We start from the raw sequence: 18,806 nt of genomic DNA on the forward strand, positions 1-18,806 counted from the left end.
GCACGTGGGATCCTCCCGGACCGGGACACGAACCCGTGTCCCCTGCATCGGCAGGCGGACTCTCAACCACTGCGCCACCAGGGAAGCCCCGAGAGCCTATTTTTTGTGCACATAATCAGCACTCAATGAATGGCCCTACAACCTGTAAGATAAATATGTAGGCTTTGTGGGTTTTTTTAATCTTAATGGTTTTTTTTTTGGCCACATCCTGAGGCATGCCGGATCTTAGTTCCCCAACCAGGGATCGAAACCGTGCCCCCTGCAATGGAAACACGGAGTCTTAACCACTGGACTGCCAGGGAAGTCCCTCTTATTTCTTTTTTATAGGTTTTTAAATGTACCTCATATTCTCACACATTTCTGTGGGATATGTACTGTTATGGCCATTTTATAGACTTTGAAACCGAGCCTGAGTGATAGAGTAACTTAACCAAGGCCATACAGCCAGTAAGGATGAGATCTTTGAGGCTCAAGCTAAGAGTCTCAAGTGTTAACTTCAAGCTTGGATTGATGACCCTAAAAGTACCCACAACATGACTACGTATAGTCAATGCCTAATAAAAAGTCTTGTAGATGATGATCCATTTTAAAGATGACTAGCTTTTGCAAGCCTCTTGTCTTCCTGCATTTCTTCCTTATTTCCTTCCCGCTTTCCAGTCAGCCTGCCCTCGTTCCCTCAGCCTTTATATAGCCTGCCACGGGCCGGGCATCAGGCTGTGTCCTGGGCATACAAGCAGGAAAAAGACCCAGGCCAGGCCTAGCAAAGCTGAAGTCCAGGAGCAGAAGGGAGGCATGAAAGCAGGTTTCTGGGAGAAGCCCTGCGTCTCACCTGCTAGTGGGATGGGAGAGGAGGGTTCTGTTGCCCCATGCAAGGTGCTCCGTGCTCTCCTTGCACATGGGACAGTGCTGCTTGTGTTCCGTCCACACATGAAATCCAAGGTTCTGGTGCCTGAACTCCTATTGCCCTTAGAATCAGAACCACACTCACTCAGCGGTCCTGATGTGGGTTCATGTTTGCCTCCCAGCAAGATCACTTTTTCAAGGGAAAACCAAGAAATCTACATTTTGAACTTAGTAGCTATATGATCTTTATTTCTCTGACTCTTAGTTTCTGTATTTTATTTTTAAAAAGGAGGTGGGGAGGGGGGCTTCCCTGGTGGCGCAGTGGTTGAGAGTCCGCCTGCCAATGCAGGGGACACGGGTTCGTGCCCCGGTCCGGGAGGATCCCGCATGTCGCGGAGCGGCTGGGCCCGTGAGCCATGGCCGCTGAGCCTGTGCGTCCGGAGCCTGTGCTCCGCAACGGGAGAGGCCACAACAGTGAGAGGCCCGCGTACCGCAAAAAAAAAAAAAAAAAGAGGAGGGAAGAAAAGAAAGAAAAGGACGGATAACCGTATACCTGCCCTAATTACCTGGCAGAGATGTTATAGGATCAAATACAGTTATAATGCAGGCATAAGAGGACTAAATATTACATAAATGTGAGGGCTTTTGTATATTCTTAAGGTGGAATTTAAAGCTCTGAGTGATGCCAGCTACCTGCCTTTACCCCTCCGCCAGTGCCCACATACATGCTCCCAGGCTCCAGCCATAACTATATAGTTCCACTTTGAAGTACCCTCAACTCTCCTGCCTCCTTGCCTTTGCTTCCAGTCTTTCCACTACCTGGAATGCCTGCTCCCCATCACTGACTGTTGACTTGATCAAATGCCATCCCCTCTATTCTAAACTAGTGCCCCTTTCCTCATTTGCCCCATTAAATGTTGCACAGCTCTCACAATCCCTCTCAGCACTGTGACTTGAGCTAGTTGTCATCTCTATCTTAGACTTCTCTGCCTATGCCTTGCATATGGTCAGTAAAATGTTTGTTGGCTCAAATTCTGCTTCTCCTTTCCATGCCCTTCCCTGCCTGCCTGCCACTCCCTGCATCAAATCCATCACCTGGTACCTAGCAGGTACCCCACGCATCCCGACTAACATCCTGAAGTGCTTTAGGGCTGGCAAATCAATGAACGAGTCTCCATAGGTGAGGAGAATTAAGCTCTTCCCTTCAGTTAAATCAGATCTCACAGGGAAGGTATGAAATTAGGCTGCACCCTTCTGGGTGGGGATCAGAGCCCAGGAAGAAAACAGCATCTCCCAAAATGCAGACTATGAACCAGTGGAGATACCCAGATGATTTTAGGTGACACAAAGGGGAACTTTTTTTTTCAAATTTAATAATTACATAATCTCATGTGTATTAAAAAGCAATATATGAAGCAAACCAAAACTGTGATTTCATAAATATTATCTAATAAAAGCTTTTGCATTTGAATAAAAATGAGTTGATTTAAGAACAAACACTATGTAAGTAATGATACGGAATATGGCCAAAAGAAGTGATGGTGGTGCTTCAAGCTAGGGAAGCATCGGGACAGAGAAGACACTTCCAGTGAGTGCAAAGGTGAAGATGGGGTTGAAGAGATATCTGCCTGTTCAAAGGATCAGATCTGCTGGGAGCAGACTTAGGAATTAACAGAATTATTTACAAAACTGTGTTACTGCGCAAAAACCTTTGTTTGAAAGACAGACAGCAACTGGACGGTTTCCTCATCACTACTGTTTTTTTAACACACGCAGCCATGGGCACCAAGTTTCAGAATGGTCATGGGGTTTTGCACCCTTTCCCAGGACTGTCAGCTACAAAGAACCCAAATATGGGTTTGCTTTTCCTTTTTTTCTGCAAAGCACAACACTTTACAAAAAGAACACTTCAAAGGCAATTCCTTTCTCGCATACATATCAGGGCTCCATTTGAGATCCACATTCATCTTCCTTATCCAATTACATGATCAAAGCAGAAGTGTTTGAAACAACCTAATCAAAAAATGGGCAGAAGACCTAAATAGACATTTCCCCAAAGAAGACATACAGATGGCCAAGAAGCACATGAAAAGCTGCTCAACATCGCAAATTATTAGAGAAATGCAAATCAGAACTACAATGAGTTATCACCTCACACCAGTTAGAATGGGCATCATCAGAAAATCTACAAACAACAAATGCTGGAGAGGGTGTGGAGAAAAGGGAACCCTCTTGCACTGTTGGTGGGAATGTAAATTGATACAGCCACTATGGAGAACAGTATGGAGGTTCCTTAAAAAACTAAACATAGAATCACCATATGACCCAGCAATCCCACTACTGGGCATATACCCAGAGGAAACCATAATTCAAAAAGACACATGCACCCCAATGTTCACTGCAGCACTATTTACAATAGTCATGTCATGGAAGCAATGTCCATCGACAGATAAATGGATAAAGATGTGGCACGTATATACAATGGAATATTACTCAGCCATAAAAACGAGCAAACTTGGGTCATAGAACAAACGTATGGACACCAAGGGGGGAAAGCGGTGGGGAGGGGTGGTGGTGTGATGAATTGGGAGATTGGGATTGACATGTATACAATAATAATGGGTAACTAATAAGAACCTGCTGTATAAAAAAATAAATAAAATTCAAAAAAAAAAGCAGAAGTATTTAGCCTACTTTGGGGGTTTAAAGGCATCCTGGGAAAAACTAGAAACGTTTAAAACTACCTTTTTTATGCCACACATTTTCCTGGAGGAGAATTGGAACCCACGCCCCCTGTTCTCTCTTAACTAGTCTTTAGACACAAAAAGTCAGGTCAGAGAGGTAACATACTCTCATCCTCCAAGCCACAAGAGATTCAGTTACGTCTCTGTAAAATCCTATCTAATCTCAAGTCAGTGTGCCTGGTGTACTGTTTGCTCTCTAAGAGCTACAAAGTCCCTTCCAGCAGCCACTGAGAAACTATTGATTTTGTCTGATTAGCTTTAAAGACCTTGTATTAAAATAAAAACTGCAAAAAAAGAAATCTGAAAAGTGACTTCATTAGTCTCCCCAAAGCTACTGGTTCTAGCACATCTGTTCATTTCGTTGCTACAATAGGGAGCTCATGTTTCCTAAAATAGGACACACCTTGTCCTTTACATTAACACTGTGGGATTTGAGGCCCTGGTTACAAAAAGAAAATAGCAAATATGACATCTCAAAAATATTTAAGTGAACAGACTGCCTATTGGTGGATTGATTTTTCTCTGTGGATATAAATCTGTTGGCAGCCACCAGAATTGGGGTATAAAAGATGACCTCAGGCAGCTGCTGCCATTTGTTTCAGTGGGAAAATGAAGGTTTTGATTCTCCCCAGGGGTTAATACTGTGATGCTCTGAACGTCCTCTGGGCTCTGTTTCTGAAGGGTTACACTGGAGAGGAGCAGTGCTTTGTGGTTTATGACAAGATCACAGCAGAATATTTTGTGCATGCTGTGATTTGTATCGCCCATTTGTGCACAGGCCATAAAAGTGCACTTTTTATCAGGAACATTTGTGAATATATAACAGCACTGAAGACATATGGGCACTAAATAATTCACAGTTATCTATCTCCTCAGCAGATTCCTTATACACCTACCATGTTTTAATGCCTAGTTTGCTCAGAAACAATATTCCCTACCACCCTTCCTATATAAAAATGTTTACTGACGGGTAGCAATATATGGATACCATGGGATTGGGTTGTAAGGAAGCGGAAAGCTTTCTGCCTTCTCCACCTCTCCCTGTCCTCATCTGTTTCCCCTGAAAGCTTCCAACCAGCCCCTAACCTCATAGGAAAACGTGCCCTTCCCAAAAGTGGGTGCTAAATTCTGACTTCTGGTGTTTGGACCATGAGATGGGAGTCGCTGACTAACCTTCACCCTCTTCTCTTTTCAGTTCTATATCCATTTACAGTCCCAAGGAGAATCCAAATGCATTTGATGCTGCAGCATTCTTCCAGTCCGTGGGGAATTTCCTGGGGATCTTCGCCGGCTCATTTGCCATGGGGTCTGCGTATGCTGTTGTCACGGCACTGATATCCTTTGTCTTGTGTGGAAAGCTGGGGACTGTTAAGGGCAGTCAGCTTCCCTGGAATGTTTCTGAGGACTGACACATTCCAGGCTAGGAAATGGTTAGATAGTCTTGTTCAAGTGCAGTATGGCACCACTGGAGCCATCTTGATTCCGAGGCAGCCCTCGAAGCATAGGTCGGTACCAGTGGAAGAGGGGCCCGGGCTCTTTTCCTGTCCAAGGCCAGTTCTAGCGCTGCTCATACTGTCTGATCCTAGGATAGCAACAGTCTTAAAACATTCCCACCTAGGAATATAGGTGACCAGGGGGTATCAGGCTTGGATATATTAAGGTCAAGAGGAAGAACTGAAGATCCAAGGTCAGGAATAAAACATTATAGACTGGGAGTGATAAACTAAGTGTTCTCTGCCTCCTCCTTTTCAAACTTGTATCAAGCACTAGTTCACAGGGTTGGCCAAGCCAAAGATCACTGTGAGTTTAAACGAGCATCCATAGCTCCTTTATGGAAAGGGAACAGCAAGCAAAGCAGAAATGATGTTTGCCGTATCCAGGCAATTGTGTCATCTTACTCCCTCTGTTTCAGCAGAGAGGTGGGAGGATGGGTAGAGTTCCTAGAGGATTTGAGCCAGGGAAAGAAGCTGGTCTGGTGAGCTCTTCACTCACAACAGTTGGATGGGACAAAAATAAGTCAGATTTGAAGAGGAAAGCCAGAAGGCTAATGTCAAGTGTTAACTGAGGCTACAGAGAAGAGGCAGAACAAAGGACCAGAGACCTTGGGGAAAAGAGAAGTAAGAAAGGAGAAAGATGCAAGAAGGGTCAGGGGTCAAGGCACGGAAAGCAAAATGTTGGGGTCTTTTTTCATGAGGACTAGCCTAACAGTTCACTGAACAACTGCTAAAAGGCTAGGTTCTACTAAAGTTTTCTAAGATAAGTCAGAAGATGAATAAAACATGGACTCTGCCTTCAACTAATGACAAACTTGGAAAGACAAACTCTGTAGTAGGAGTTGGATGGAAAGTGAGCGCTAAAGCTGCAGCCACCTTATTAAGATTATAAAAATTCAAATGATGATGAGGCCACTGTGTCTGGGATAGTCCAATAGACTCTTGGCCAATCTTATGATTCTGGAAAATAATCTGAAAAGCAGTATTTACATGCAGAGTAGGACCTGGGCTTGACCTGAAAGATGGGTAGGATACAGGCAAAAGCCACATGATAAGAGATTCAGGAGAAGACCAGCATTCATGAAGGTGTGGCGGAGGGGGCAGTGACCTGGCACATGGCAGTTGTGCCTGAAAGGACCTGAGGTCTCAGGCTGGTGAGCGGTGGAAGATGAGGGGATGGAGTCAGCTTGTGGAGTATCTTGGAGTGTTATTCAAAGGAGCCTGGGCATCTTTCTATAGTCCACAGTTACTGAAGGTTTCTGCTCAGGAGAGGGACACAATGAAAGTCCTGTTTTTAAATCATAAATAAGGAACTGGTATGTAGGGTGAATGAGAGAGGAAGATTAAGATCAAGGAAGACTGTGTTGATAACCTGTGGGGGGAAATCGGGAAGGAGGCCAATGTTTAGAAGAATCTCTAGGACTTAGTGATTGGTTGGTACTAAGAGATAAGGAAGAGGAGAGAATCAAAAGACCACCCCAAAGTCATGTCCTGGAAACCCTGGAGAATGTCAACTCCATTGACAAAAGGAAGTCGGAAAAGGTAGGGCTGACTTCCAACTAAAAATAATGATTAACAATCTACCCAGTACTGGAGACATGTCAGGCCCCCTACTACTCGTTTTACATGCAATAAGTCATTTAACCTTCACAATGGTCATATCTTTTTTTACTGGTCACTGGAGCTTAGAAAGCGTAAGCTATTGCCCAAGGTCATACAGCCAAGATCAAACCCAAGGAGTGAAACCGAGAGACAGACCATGCTCTTGATCACTACTTCCTGTTGCCTCTTAATTATTAAGTGGAATTACGATGGAGGTCACATGTTGTTTGGAGTAGAGTAATAGTAATGATCACAACATTTAGTGAATGTCTAGCATGGGCCTTTATATATATCTTCTTATTCAAATTAACCCTGTAAGACACCGGGTTACCCAGGAGGAAACCGAGGCTCAAGAAGGTTAAGTAGCTCACTCTGAGTCACATATCAGTAGTAATGGCCATGCATTAATTATGTCATCTTACATATGTTCAGAACTGTACCACGTGCCAGCCATTGTCCTTAGTATTTTGCATAGATTATCTCAGATAGTTTTTATAAGAACCCTGGCAGGGAGATACTGTTATTCCCCCAATTTTCAGCTGAAGAAACTGACACATAAGGTTAGGCAACTTGTCTAAGTCCACACAGCTAGGACATTTCAGGGCAGGGGTTTAAAACCAGGCCTTTGGTCCCAGGGATGGCACGAGGTGGAAGGGCTGAGATTGGAACTCTTTTCTGCCCAGTGTGCAGGGAATGTATGGACACATAAGTAAACAAATTGATAAGGAAGGTAAAAATTCCTGGAGGTTGGAAGTCTGCCCTGATATTGGATCAGATCTGGGGAAAGGGGTGGAGAAAAGGAAGAGACGGGCTCAGTAACAGTGGCAACACCTGATGGCCTTGGGTCACAGACTCAGGCTGTGAAGGAGACAGGGGCACAGTCCATTCCTCCACCATAATCACCTGGATGCCTTGTCCACAGTGAGGCAGAGGCTTCTCAAAGTATGGGCCTCTGGGCTCCGGACAAGCTTAGGGCTTGACTCAGAGCTGAACAGCTTTCTGGAGGCCATGGAAAGAGAAGAACACTTTACGCCCAGTTGGTATTCTAATCGGCCTGAGCCTTCTCTTTACAACAAACTAGAAGAGGGAATTCAGAGGAACAAACTCCATTGGAAACAAAGCCTTCCCTCCAAGTAAGAAGAGGGGACATTGGAAAAGGGTCAAAGGGCAACCCATGTTTTCCTCCAGATGAAGAATTGCTTCCAGATTCTTACTGAATCTCTTTCCAGAAAAGACGTTTTACAAAACAAGTTTATTTAAATCACACTAATTGAAAAACTTACACATCCTTTGTTATATACCAGGCACTCTTCTGAGTGCTTAACATATTGCAAGTGGTTTATATACCTAGGAGGTAGGTTGCACTATTATGCCCATTTTCAGACATGGAAACCAATGCGCAGAGTGGCCCACAGACCCGTCTAAGCTGATACAATGAATATGAGCCCAGGTTGCCTTCCAGAGGCCACACTCCCAACCATGACATTATCCTTAGTATTTTGTGCTTTCTAAGACTTTACAAAACATTTTTAATATCTTCATTGCATGTTACTCTGCACATTGTATGAGTAGGTATTATTCTTATTGCCAGTTCACCTAGGATACAAATAAGGCTCACAGAGGTTAACATACTGCTCAGAAATCACACAGCCAGATGACTAGCAGAGCCAAGACTCAAACCCAGATCTTCTAACGCAGAGGTCATACTTTTTGCTTCCTTTCCCTGCTGCCAAACATCTCTTAATATGGAATCTTCCTTACACTTTGTTGTAGAAACATAAAAATGCAACAGCATAACATCTCTTTATCTGTCAGGGCATTTTCCGCCTAGTGGTGGACACAATTACAATGTAGCCCTTTCCCATCCATCACCTACTCCTAATCATCTCCCCATAGCCCATTCTCTGCCTGACTCAGATCACTGTGCCTTTGTTCTATTTGCAATTTATAGACTTGACCAAGTGTCATCCTGGCCAAAATGAACCACTGCCCGCCAAAGAGCATCTTGCTTGACCTAGAAACAATACCCATTTTCCTCCATCCTACTTTTACAAAGAGAGTCCGGGCAGCTTCCCTATCACTGAACGTAAATGCTCCTCCTGGTCCAATTTCTATCCCTAAGAGAGAAGGCTCTTCAAGGTGATCTATCCACAGACCAGCACTCCCTGGGAAGCAGTGGCCTCCTTCAGTGTTGACGCACTGGCAGCATCTCACCCAGCCTCACTCCCCTTGGCTTTGTTTTCCCAGATCTGCCAGTATTCTGAGGGGCACACCCCAAGGGCTGAGGCCAAATTTAAGAAGTTTTGGGTCTACACTTAGCTGATTTTATCCTCTTAGTAAGACAACTTTTTTATCTGAACCCCAGTTGGCATTTTTATAGGAGTGTTCAGCCCGCAGTGAAGCATGACTCCTGGTGGCCTTGAAAGTAAAGTCTCAGTCAGTTACAGTCAGGTCCGAAAATTAATTCTCTCATCTAAAACACAACCAGATTAGTTTTTCACAGCCAAAAAGGAGATTTATTCATAAAAGCAGTTGTTATTTCCCTTAACGCGTCTTTGTCACTTGACCAAATTTACCAAACTGTGTGAGTTCCCTATGCTGGAAACGGGCCTGTTTTTCCTCCTGTCTTGGAGCGCCTTCCTGTCTGCCGAGGCCGCTGGCCTAACAGGTCAGTGTTTCGTCCAGCGCAGCAAACTGGACGTGTGAACACATGTGTTCCCCCGCCTCTCCCCATGCCCCCCTCCCTGACCCAGCCGGAGGTGAAATGGAGGCCCTTTTCTATAGGTTTGTGTCAGAATCAGCCTCTCCTGGGCACCCTGGGGAGAAGAAAAAATATCCATTTATACAACAGCTCAACTGAAAGTCTCCAAACTGCCGTTTCCTCTCCTCTCCTTGCTGGTCAGGAAGGGGATGTTGAAATCTATGAATGACTGGTATACTGAGGTGATGGGTGACTTTGCAAATAGGAGTCTCTGCTCAGAGTGTGTGTGAAGGGATGCACAGCCGCTTTGTGGGAAAGGGTGGTGACTTTCCATTGGCTGTGAACAGCAACGCCCACGTAGGCAGCCTCTCCTGTGGGAAAGGGTGGTGACTTTCCATTGGCTGTGAACAGCAACGCCCACGTAGGCAGCCTCTCCTGTGGGAAAGGGTGGTGACTTTCCATTGGCTGTGAACAGCAACGCCCACGTAGGCAGCCTCTCCTGTGGGAAAGGGTGGTGACTTTCCATTGGCTGTGAACAGCAACGCCCACGTAGGCAGCCTCTCCTGTGGGAAAGGGTGGTGACTTTCCATTGGCTGTGAACAGCAACGCCCACGTAGGCAGCCTCTCCTGTGGGAAAGGGTGGTGACTTTCCATTGGCTGTGAACAGCAACGCCCACGTAGGCAGCCTCTCCTGTGGGAAAGGGTGGTGACTTTCCATTGGCTGTGAACAGCAACGCCCACGTAGGCAGCCTCTCCTGTGGGAAAGGGTGGTGACTTTCCATTGGCTGTGAACAGCAACGCCCACGTAGGCAGCCTCTCCTGTGGGAAAGGGTGGTGACTTTCCATTGGCTGTGAACAGCAACGCCCACGTAGGCAGCCTCTCCTGTGGGAAAGGGTGGTGACTTTCCATTGGCTGTGAACAGCAACGCCCACGTAGGCAGCCTCTCCTGTGGGAAAGGGTGGTGACTTTCCATTGGCTGTGAACAGCAACGCCCACATAGGCAGCCTCTCCTGGTGTGCTCATCTCCACACACAGCCGTGTTTAAAAATCTTTGCCTACCCTCCATGGCAGGCCAGAAAACAAGGGGCTAACTTGGTGGCTTCACGGTTTAGTTAATGTCTCTTACTGTAGAAAGTCTGTATGTAGAGTCCTCTGAGATGGAGCGGTTGATAGAGAGAGAGGCAGTCCCTGAGGTCCCAGGTGCCATGCGTCCTGTATCTGGATTCAGCAATTAGATTGCCCTTCTGCAACAGCGAGGGTTTGCGCTTGGCTAGCTGCAACGATTGGGTACTTTTCCATGTAGAAGAATCACTGTGGCTCTGAGCAAAATTTCAAAGCTGTTTCTCTCCTTTGGCTTAGTTCCTTGCTTCTCCTGGGTTTCAGTCCTGGATCCCTTTCTGCCCACTACATCTTAATTGACTTTCAAGTGGTGAGACTCCCCCGCCCCCCCCCGAAATACTAACTGGGAATAAGGTATGCCTCCCTGGGTACTTGCATTTTGAAAGGTGGTGCTTTAAGTGTAAATAATAATAAAAGTTGATCTATAGTGAAAGCATACCATGAGCCAGGTGCTGGCTAACTGCCTTGCATGGATTTTCTCATTCATTTACAGAAGGACCCAAAGTTAGGGACTACGCCCAGTTTACTCAGCCAACAAAAGTGGGGGAGCTGGGATTTCAAATAAGGAGATCTGATTCTAGAGCCTGGGCTCATGGGTACCAAGCATTGCTACCTTGAATGAAATTCTATCTATAGAATATGAGGCAGGCCCCCAGGAGTAGGAAGATATTTGGGGCCCCGGAAGCCTGCCTCTTCCATTTGCTTCTAGGCTGGTTTGGCCTCTCCTGTGAAAGCCATGGCAAATCTTTTCTGTAATGATAATCTGTTGCTCTGGGCAGCTGACCCACCTTACTTCATAGCCATGGGAACCAAGCTATTTCCACAGGCTTTGAGGGTGTCTGTTGCTGATACAGACAGCCACCTGCCAGTTATTATGACACTATAATCAAGACTGCATTACCAGAGTCCACCCTACCAGGCCCAGTATCATTCCAAACCATTCTAACACAACCTCCATTATATTAGAGCCTTACCGTGTAATTAGAAAGGTTGCTAAAGAGCTTATGCATTGCAAAGAAACAGGATACTAGTGTCTCTTAAATGAAATAATGGAGGAAACAATTTACATACGTCATTCAGAAAATTGTGGTTCCCTTTCCTCCACATTCTATGACCTTTTCAGCACTTACCATATTGTAAAATGATGTAAGTAATGTTAACAATAAGAATACATATTTGAGCTTCTGGAAACCTTAACTCACCTGATATTTTTTAGTCTACTGTTGATCGTTGTAATAAACACACACACACACACACACACACACACACACTCTCACACACTTACACGCACACATCCCAATGCTTAAGATTGTTTCTGTTTGTGAAGATTGTCTATTTCCTGATCCAATTCAGCAATATCTTGTTTTCTTAAATGTTTTTAAGGTTATGGTCCACGTATAAACTCTTAGTTTATCTGTGCCTTGCTCTTTTGCTATGCTTTTGACCTGATATCCTTATAGGATACCATGCAGATCACTTCTAATGAGCCAGCATCATGGGGTGGGTGGATGTGTGTGTGGGCCTTGGTAGCAGAAAGACCCAAATGTCCACGTCTGCACCCAGGGGAGCGCTCATCCAGAACAGTACTCCAGATTAAGCAACATGCCCAAAAGGCATTCGATACAAATCAAACTTTAGGTGTGAGCGTTTTGTACTGCCAAAGACCAACCCTGCTTAGTCCAAATTACTTATGTGTTTGTTTATTATTTAATCCTTGCCTATTTCTAAATTGGCTTTGAGACAACTTATAACCTGAGCCATGCATATCATGGGACCATTTAGTTGAGGCTAGACACTCAAGTGCTTTGGGATAGAGTTTTTCTGCAAAATGAGGCAGCTGTTCATTGCTGTGGTTTGGCAATAAATACAGCTCTGAGCTTTCTGGCAGGCAAAGCCAAAAGGGAAACATGATGAGTTATATAGGAATAATACAGTACTATAAAAGGAAGTCACAATTATTTATAAAAATTGGCAACCTTTTTTTCTAAAACTTTAGGGGAATTTATCACACGCATCTTTATGTAAGGGCCTTTGAGCACCATAACAGACAATGTATTGTTTTAGGGAAGATGGAGATCCATTCTTCATGTAATCATTTCTCATGTCAACCTTCAATAAAATCTGGTGTGGAATTAAATTATTTTCTCTGAGGATATTTCATGCAGTAAGAAAATCTTTTTATCTCTAATCCACAAGTAAACTAATATAATGCAAAGCTAAAATCTAGAAAAATTTTCAGAAAGTGCTTAACGAATGAACATATGACAATGAATATGGTGAACTAAATGAAATGAGCTATTAAATAGTTTATGAGTAACTGTAGTGGTAACCAGCCATCCTGGGGCCGTGTATGGGTTCACTGACAACACATCATGTAGGATCTAGAAATGGTGTTTACACACAATGGGTTCTCAGCAGAATTCCCCCAGCCCTGACATTGCTAGGTGAGGGCTCAAGGGTGCCCATCAAGGGAGCAAGCCTCTAGGCCTGCCACCCCTACTTCACCCCTCTTATTGGTTCCATAGATTGGGTTTTCACCTAAGATTTCGTTTAAAAAAAAGGATTTCTGGGCTTCCCTGGTGGTGCAGTGGTTGCGCGTCCGCCTGCCGATGCAGGGGAACCGGGTTTGCGCCCCGGTCTGGGAGGGTCCCGCATGCCGCGGAGCGGCTGGGCCCGTGAAAAAAAAAGGATTTCTGTTGCTTTAAAGAAAATATATCTGTTTTAAGAATATATTTTTTATTTTTTCTTACTACCAAGGTAAGGCATATACATTGTAGAAAATTTGGAAAATGTAGATTTACAGAAGGAAATAAAATTAGAGTTACCTGTATTCTCACTGCCTATTAATAACTATTGTTAGTATTTGTCTGAATTGATCTAATTATATGCAAATACATATACATACTTAAATATATACATGCATACCTATATGTAATTACATTTTTATTTTTAAGTAACTTGCTTTTTTTCCACTTAACAATTTATAGTGAATGTTTTTCATGGCATTAAATATTCTTCTATATTATTATTTTTAATTGCTGCCTAGTACTATATCATATTAACTTGCCATAATTTATTATACCAACCTTTTGATTGTTTATAGTTTTCAACATTGTTAATATGATTGCAGTGGTAATCCTTATAGCTTGATGTATGAACTTCTATTTATATAACTGCCTAAAAATAAAATTCCTGGGTTAATACGAATGCTAACATTTTAATGTCTTGGAAAAGTTTATCCAAGTTATCCTCCAGAAAATTTGCATTCCTTTATACTTCCACCAACGATGCAAGAGAGAGCTCATTCACTCACATCTTCATCACCCGAACTCATATTCACCCCTGCTAATTTGATAAGCAAGTTCCATCTTATTCTGATTTAAATTCATTATATTTTTACTGAGGAAGTCATTTTAGTTATATGTCATTGGCAATTTGTATTTCTCCCTTGGTGAACTACCTGTTTATGACCTTTGTCCTTCTTTCCTATTGAAGTGCTTATTTTTGTCACGTTAAATTTTAGAAGCTCTTTATCTATTAAAAAATATTAACCTTTTGACTGTCACGTAGGCTATAAATATTTTCCAATTCATGGCTTTACCTTTTAAATATGTTATGCTTTATTTGTTTGTGTAAGGAAAAGGTTGGTATAGACATTTTCAAGTTTCATGTGGTTAATTTTATCTGTTCCTTAGAAAGCCCAAGATTTTATTGATTTCTACTTATAAAGCCCACTGTTATTAATAATAATGTATACTTTTTTTTAATACTCATCTGGTTTTATTTTTGCATTGGAATCCATCTGGAATTTGTCTTGCTATGAGGTGCAAGATATAGTAGGGACTTGATTTTCTTCCTACATTGTTATTCACTCATCCTAACACCCTTCAAACTTAACCTGTGAATGTACAATATAATGTCCATGTATGTAGGTACATATATGTGTATATATGTTCTGGGCTTTCTGTTGTTCCACTGAGCTCTTGGTCTTTGCTGTTTTCATCATTTCAACTCCATGGTTCCTTTTAGTAGCTAATAGAACCATTTCTCATCCCCCTTCCCCAATTTCAAGAGATTCTTTGCTATACTCACATATTTATATTCCAGAATGACTTAAAATAACTTTCTTATGTTTCAAGCAGAAAATAACTTTAGGATTATGATTGGGGTTGTATTAAATTTTTAGATTAATTTGAGGAGGAATGGTGTTTTTATAATGTTGAGTCTTCCCACAGAGGAATATGTTATGTCTCTCCATTTATTCAACTCATCTTTTATGGCCCTTAGTAAATTTTAATAGTTGTCTTCACATTAGACCTACAAATTTCTTGTTAAGTACTTTTTAAGCTATTTTGTATTTTGGCATACTGTGATGAATGGAAACTTCTTCCATTATAGTTTCTGGAAGGCTATTGTTTGTTTATGTGCATCTAGACCTCACCATGCTATTTGATTTACTCTCCGCAGTTCTGAAATATAGAACCATAGCTGATGTGTAGAATTTGGATTGATGGGCCAAAATTATATTAGACTATCAGGTTTGTGAGGACTATATCAACACCAGCAGTGTGGCTGAAGCATGCTAGGCATTCAATATCTTTTGAGCAATGGAATGAATGATTTTAGCTTAACAAAAGGAAAATTTTCTAAAATCTGAATAACAGACTGTTTTATGAGTTAGTGAGTGCCTTATGCCTGATAATATTCTTGTAGATTCTTTACGTCCACCGGTCAGGATATTTCAGAGCAGATTCATACATCAACGAAAGGATATATCATAAATTACATTAATCCGTAATTTCATTTCCCGAACTCTTAGGTTAAAATGGAGACATGGAGACCTTGGGAAACAAGAGCCTAATCTAAAAGAATATGGTGGGCATATGTCGGCTTTGCTGCCCAGCACCCGTTCTCCCTTTCACTGAGAATAGCGTCCTGATGTTATTTGGGGAAGTTCCCCTCTTCCATCAGATACCATCTTCTTAACCAAGGTACCCCACCCTCCCCTGCCAAAGATAATAGGGGCATCTGAAGCTAGGTCAAACAGACACTCCTTCCCTGTGATATGAACTTTTAGGAGGGAGTTAGAAGTATATACAACTGTTGGCACCCAGACTTTCCAACAGCAAAACCCTACTGGGACCCTCTATTTATTCCTGCCACAGATCTCTGGAGCTGCCTTTATGCCTCTTCCCTCCAATAAATTCCTTTCTGATTACAGTTGCCAGAATCAGTGTTTATTGCTTGCAAACAAAGAAATCTAAATAGTACAAGGGAAGGAATAATCTATGAGGTATTTCAACAAAAGAAGCTGCATAACTTGGTGACAATTCAGAAGGGAGGAGAGGCTCAAAGACAGCACAGCCTCTAGGCTAGGATGCTTGGGACCATCTCATGCCAGGTGCATACTGATAGACGAACAAAAAGAATCAAGCTTACAAAGACAGTTTCCACAGTCTTCATTATTCTTTTTCAATTCGCCTCCTTATAAGATTCATTATGAACACTTCAGTGTGGTGGGCGGGGCTTGCTCAGGACCACATTTGCTGCTTTCACTTTTAGTTGTTACTAATTTGATGATGATCATTTGATTTATTTTGAACATCTTTTACTTCAAGGGCCACATTTGCAGCCTCCTCATCTCAGTCTCTTAGAAATTGCACCTGCAAATGTTCAATAGTCACACAGAAGCACTTAGTTTTATGGAAACAAGTGGCTTTTAGACATGCAAATGAAGGTTGGCATTTCTATTACCCAAAGGTCTGATGCTCTGCTACTGGAAATGTACAAGTGCTGTCTGAGCAAACTTTTATTTATGAAGACTGGGCAGAATATCAAATGCAAGTGAGAAGTCTTTCTAGAAGATGAGGGTGTGTAGATAGAAATGGACTTCAGGGAGTCCTCACAAGCTGGGAGCGCATAGAAGGAAGAGAATGTATATGGAAGTTTCTGCCCTAATTACAAAATCAGCCACTAAGGGGTATGTCTCGGATTTCTAGTTCTTCTGCTAACTTGCTGAGGGATAGGAATATCACCCTGTTAATTGGTATCTCAGTTTTCTTGACTGCTGAGGTAAAAAGATTTTATTATTTTGTAGTGGAAGGACATGGCACACATACAAAATGTGGGTTTTGAGTAAATACATGACCTGAGGTATTCTCTCTGTCAGGTACCTGGTACACATGCATACCTAATTTCTGATCAAGTAGAATTTTTCTTGGTCTATTTTCTCAAAGTCATTAGGTTACTGAGCCATTATTTTGAATTGAATATTGAAAATAATTCAGCAGTATTATTTATAGCATAATCTCTGGTGGCATTGAATCCTGTCATAGAAGCTGCTTTTCAGTTTATAAAGATAACCAAAAAGCACAGCTGGACAGGTGGTTTGAAAATTCATTTTTATAATCTGTTTCCCAGCTGAGACTTTGGGGGTCAGGTTTTTGCCAGAAGCAAACTTTCAGGGACTGTCATTAAACACCCAAAGAGTAAGATTTCTAATGGCAACATTGACACTGCATCTAATGATTTCTCTGCTTCCAGGCACTGTTGTAATAAAGGCAGCTTCCATTTTTAGGTTCCTGGGGCATATTTTATGTCAGCTGGAAGTGAAGGAGGAGGAGGGAGGCCATTGGCATCCCTCACTTTCTCATACAAAAAGTTAAACGGTATAGCCCACTATTTACTCAGCTTAGAACGGTTTCCATCTAAGAAAACAAACGTGTAAAAATCTGAAAGAAAAAAAGTCCTGATTACCGTACTAAGCAATGCTATTGGGCTTTGTAGTCTGACTCTAGAGAGTAAGAGACTCTGAAAAAAATTTTGAACGTAGAAGGGTAAAAACAAATGCCTCTCTGGCCCATTCACTAAGGAATTGACCATGATGTCTGAACGAGAGAAGAACTCAGCACTCACAAACATGAAGCACAACATAAACAGTCAATTCACCTCAATGCCATCACCCAGCCTTGTTCCCCCATTGGTCTCAAATGACAAGGGCCTAATTACATTGTCATGATAAGGAAAAGCTGACACCTGAAAGCTCAGGTCCTGCTTATCTGTCAGGTCAGCTCTTGAAAGGCTTTTGTAGAATAAGTAGTCGGGAAAAAGGGAAACTGGGAATGTCTTTCTTTTTGGCAACAGACGAGGAAAGATTTCCAAACGAAATGACTATTACTGGACACATTGAGACTTTACTTGATCTGAGTAAGTAAGTTGGCTCATTACTTCTCATCTCCATCATCTCTCGACTTGGCGAATACTTGTCTGAAACTCTTAAGAAGGCTTCTGGTTCAGAGATAAATGTGTTCCATTTGGCTTGCCACTGATGCATTGCATGACTGGATGGGAAGTATATTTCTAGATCTCAGTAAATAAAACAAATCACCAGGAGGGACTTAGTTTGAATGGTTTCTCAAATCAAATCTGGCCAGTTTTAGCTTCTAAATACATGTCATTAGCTGACATCTCAGCTTCAAACTGTTCTTGCTTTCATATTGACAGGACCATATGAATCCAACTTAATTAGCCAACAATTCACCAACAAATGAGGTGCACTGAGTGTTTTCCAAGCCAAAAATAGAGCCAGAGGCTCAAAATATTAGGCATTCAAGCTGTAGCAATAGACACCCAAAATTCTCAAGGGGATTTATTAACTAGCTTGCTGAACCAAGGGCAAACACGCCAGGACGCCATCTCAATAAACACAGGTGTAAAGTACATCTCCTAGCATAATAACTCATTAACTCACACCTGCACTTTCTTGAACCAAATAGCTCATCATTTCGATATTCAAACAATCTTGCACATGTAACTTGAATAGTGGACAAATTTACCTCTGCTTTCCTCACTGTAAATGTTTTCTGTCTTTCCTTAACATCTCCTCACGGTGCCAGCAGCCACAGGGAAAAGAGAAAGTTGCTCATGTCCTGCACAGGCCTGTAGAAAACTTTCAGAAGATAGATGGCACGAATGATTAACACACTTGAAGGAGAAAGAGGAGTTGAGGATACTGGGAATTATATCAAATGGATCAATGGTTCATTTCACCAAAATGGGGAATGTGAGTGAATACATGTAGCAGAAAGAGAGACACAAAAATTAGTTCATTTGAAAGTCTTCTGGATTCTATACAAGTGTGGAACTTCTACATGGAAAGGTACAGTGGTCAATTGGACATGTATATCTGGGAAGAGGCTGCTGATTAGAGATTTAGGTGATGTTGGTGTACATGTATTAAGCGACTCCAAGGAAATGAAAACTGAAAAGAAGGAGTAAACCTGACAATACCAACACTTGAGGTG

At 42.4% G+C, this 18,806-nt stretch overlaps 1 protein-coding gene across 1 annotated transcript in view; it reads left to right on the forward strand.

Moving 5' to 3' along the window:
• SLC9A9 (solute carrier family 9 member A9) overlaps nt 1-18,806 on the forward strand; it is a 563,642-nt gene that overhangs the window by 272,814 nt on the left and 272,022 nt on the right. The window contains exons 7-8 of the mRNA XM_024131833.3: nt 4,783-4,921; nt 9,245-9,350. Coding sequence (XP_023987601.1) covers nt 4,783-4,921; nt 9,245-9,350 — 245 coding nt within the window. The remainder of the gene's footprint in view (nt 1-4,782; nt 4,922-9,244; nt 9,351-18,806) is intronic.

The sequence above is a fragment of the Physeter macrocephalus genome, chromosome 1 (assembly GCF_002837175.3).
Source record: "Physeter macrocephalus isolate SW-GA chromosome 1, ASM283717v5, whole genome shotgun sequence".
NCBI lineage: Eukaryota > Metazoa > Chordata > Mammalia > Artiodactyla > Physeteridae > Physeter > Physeter macrocephalus.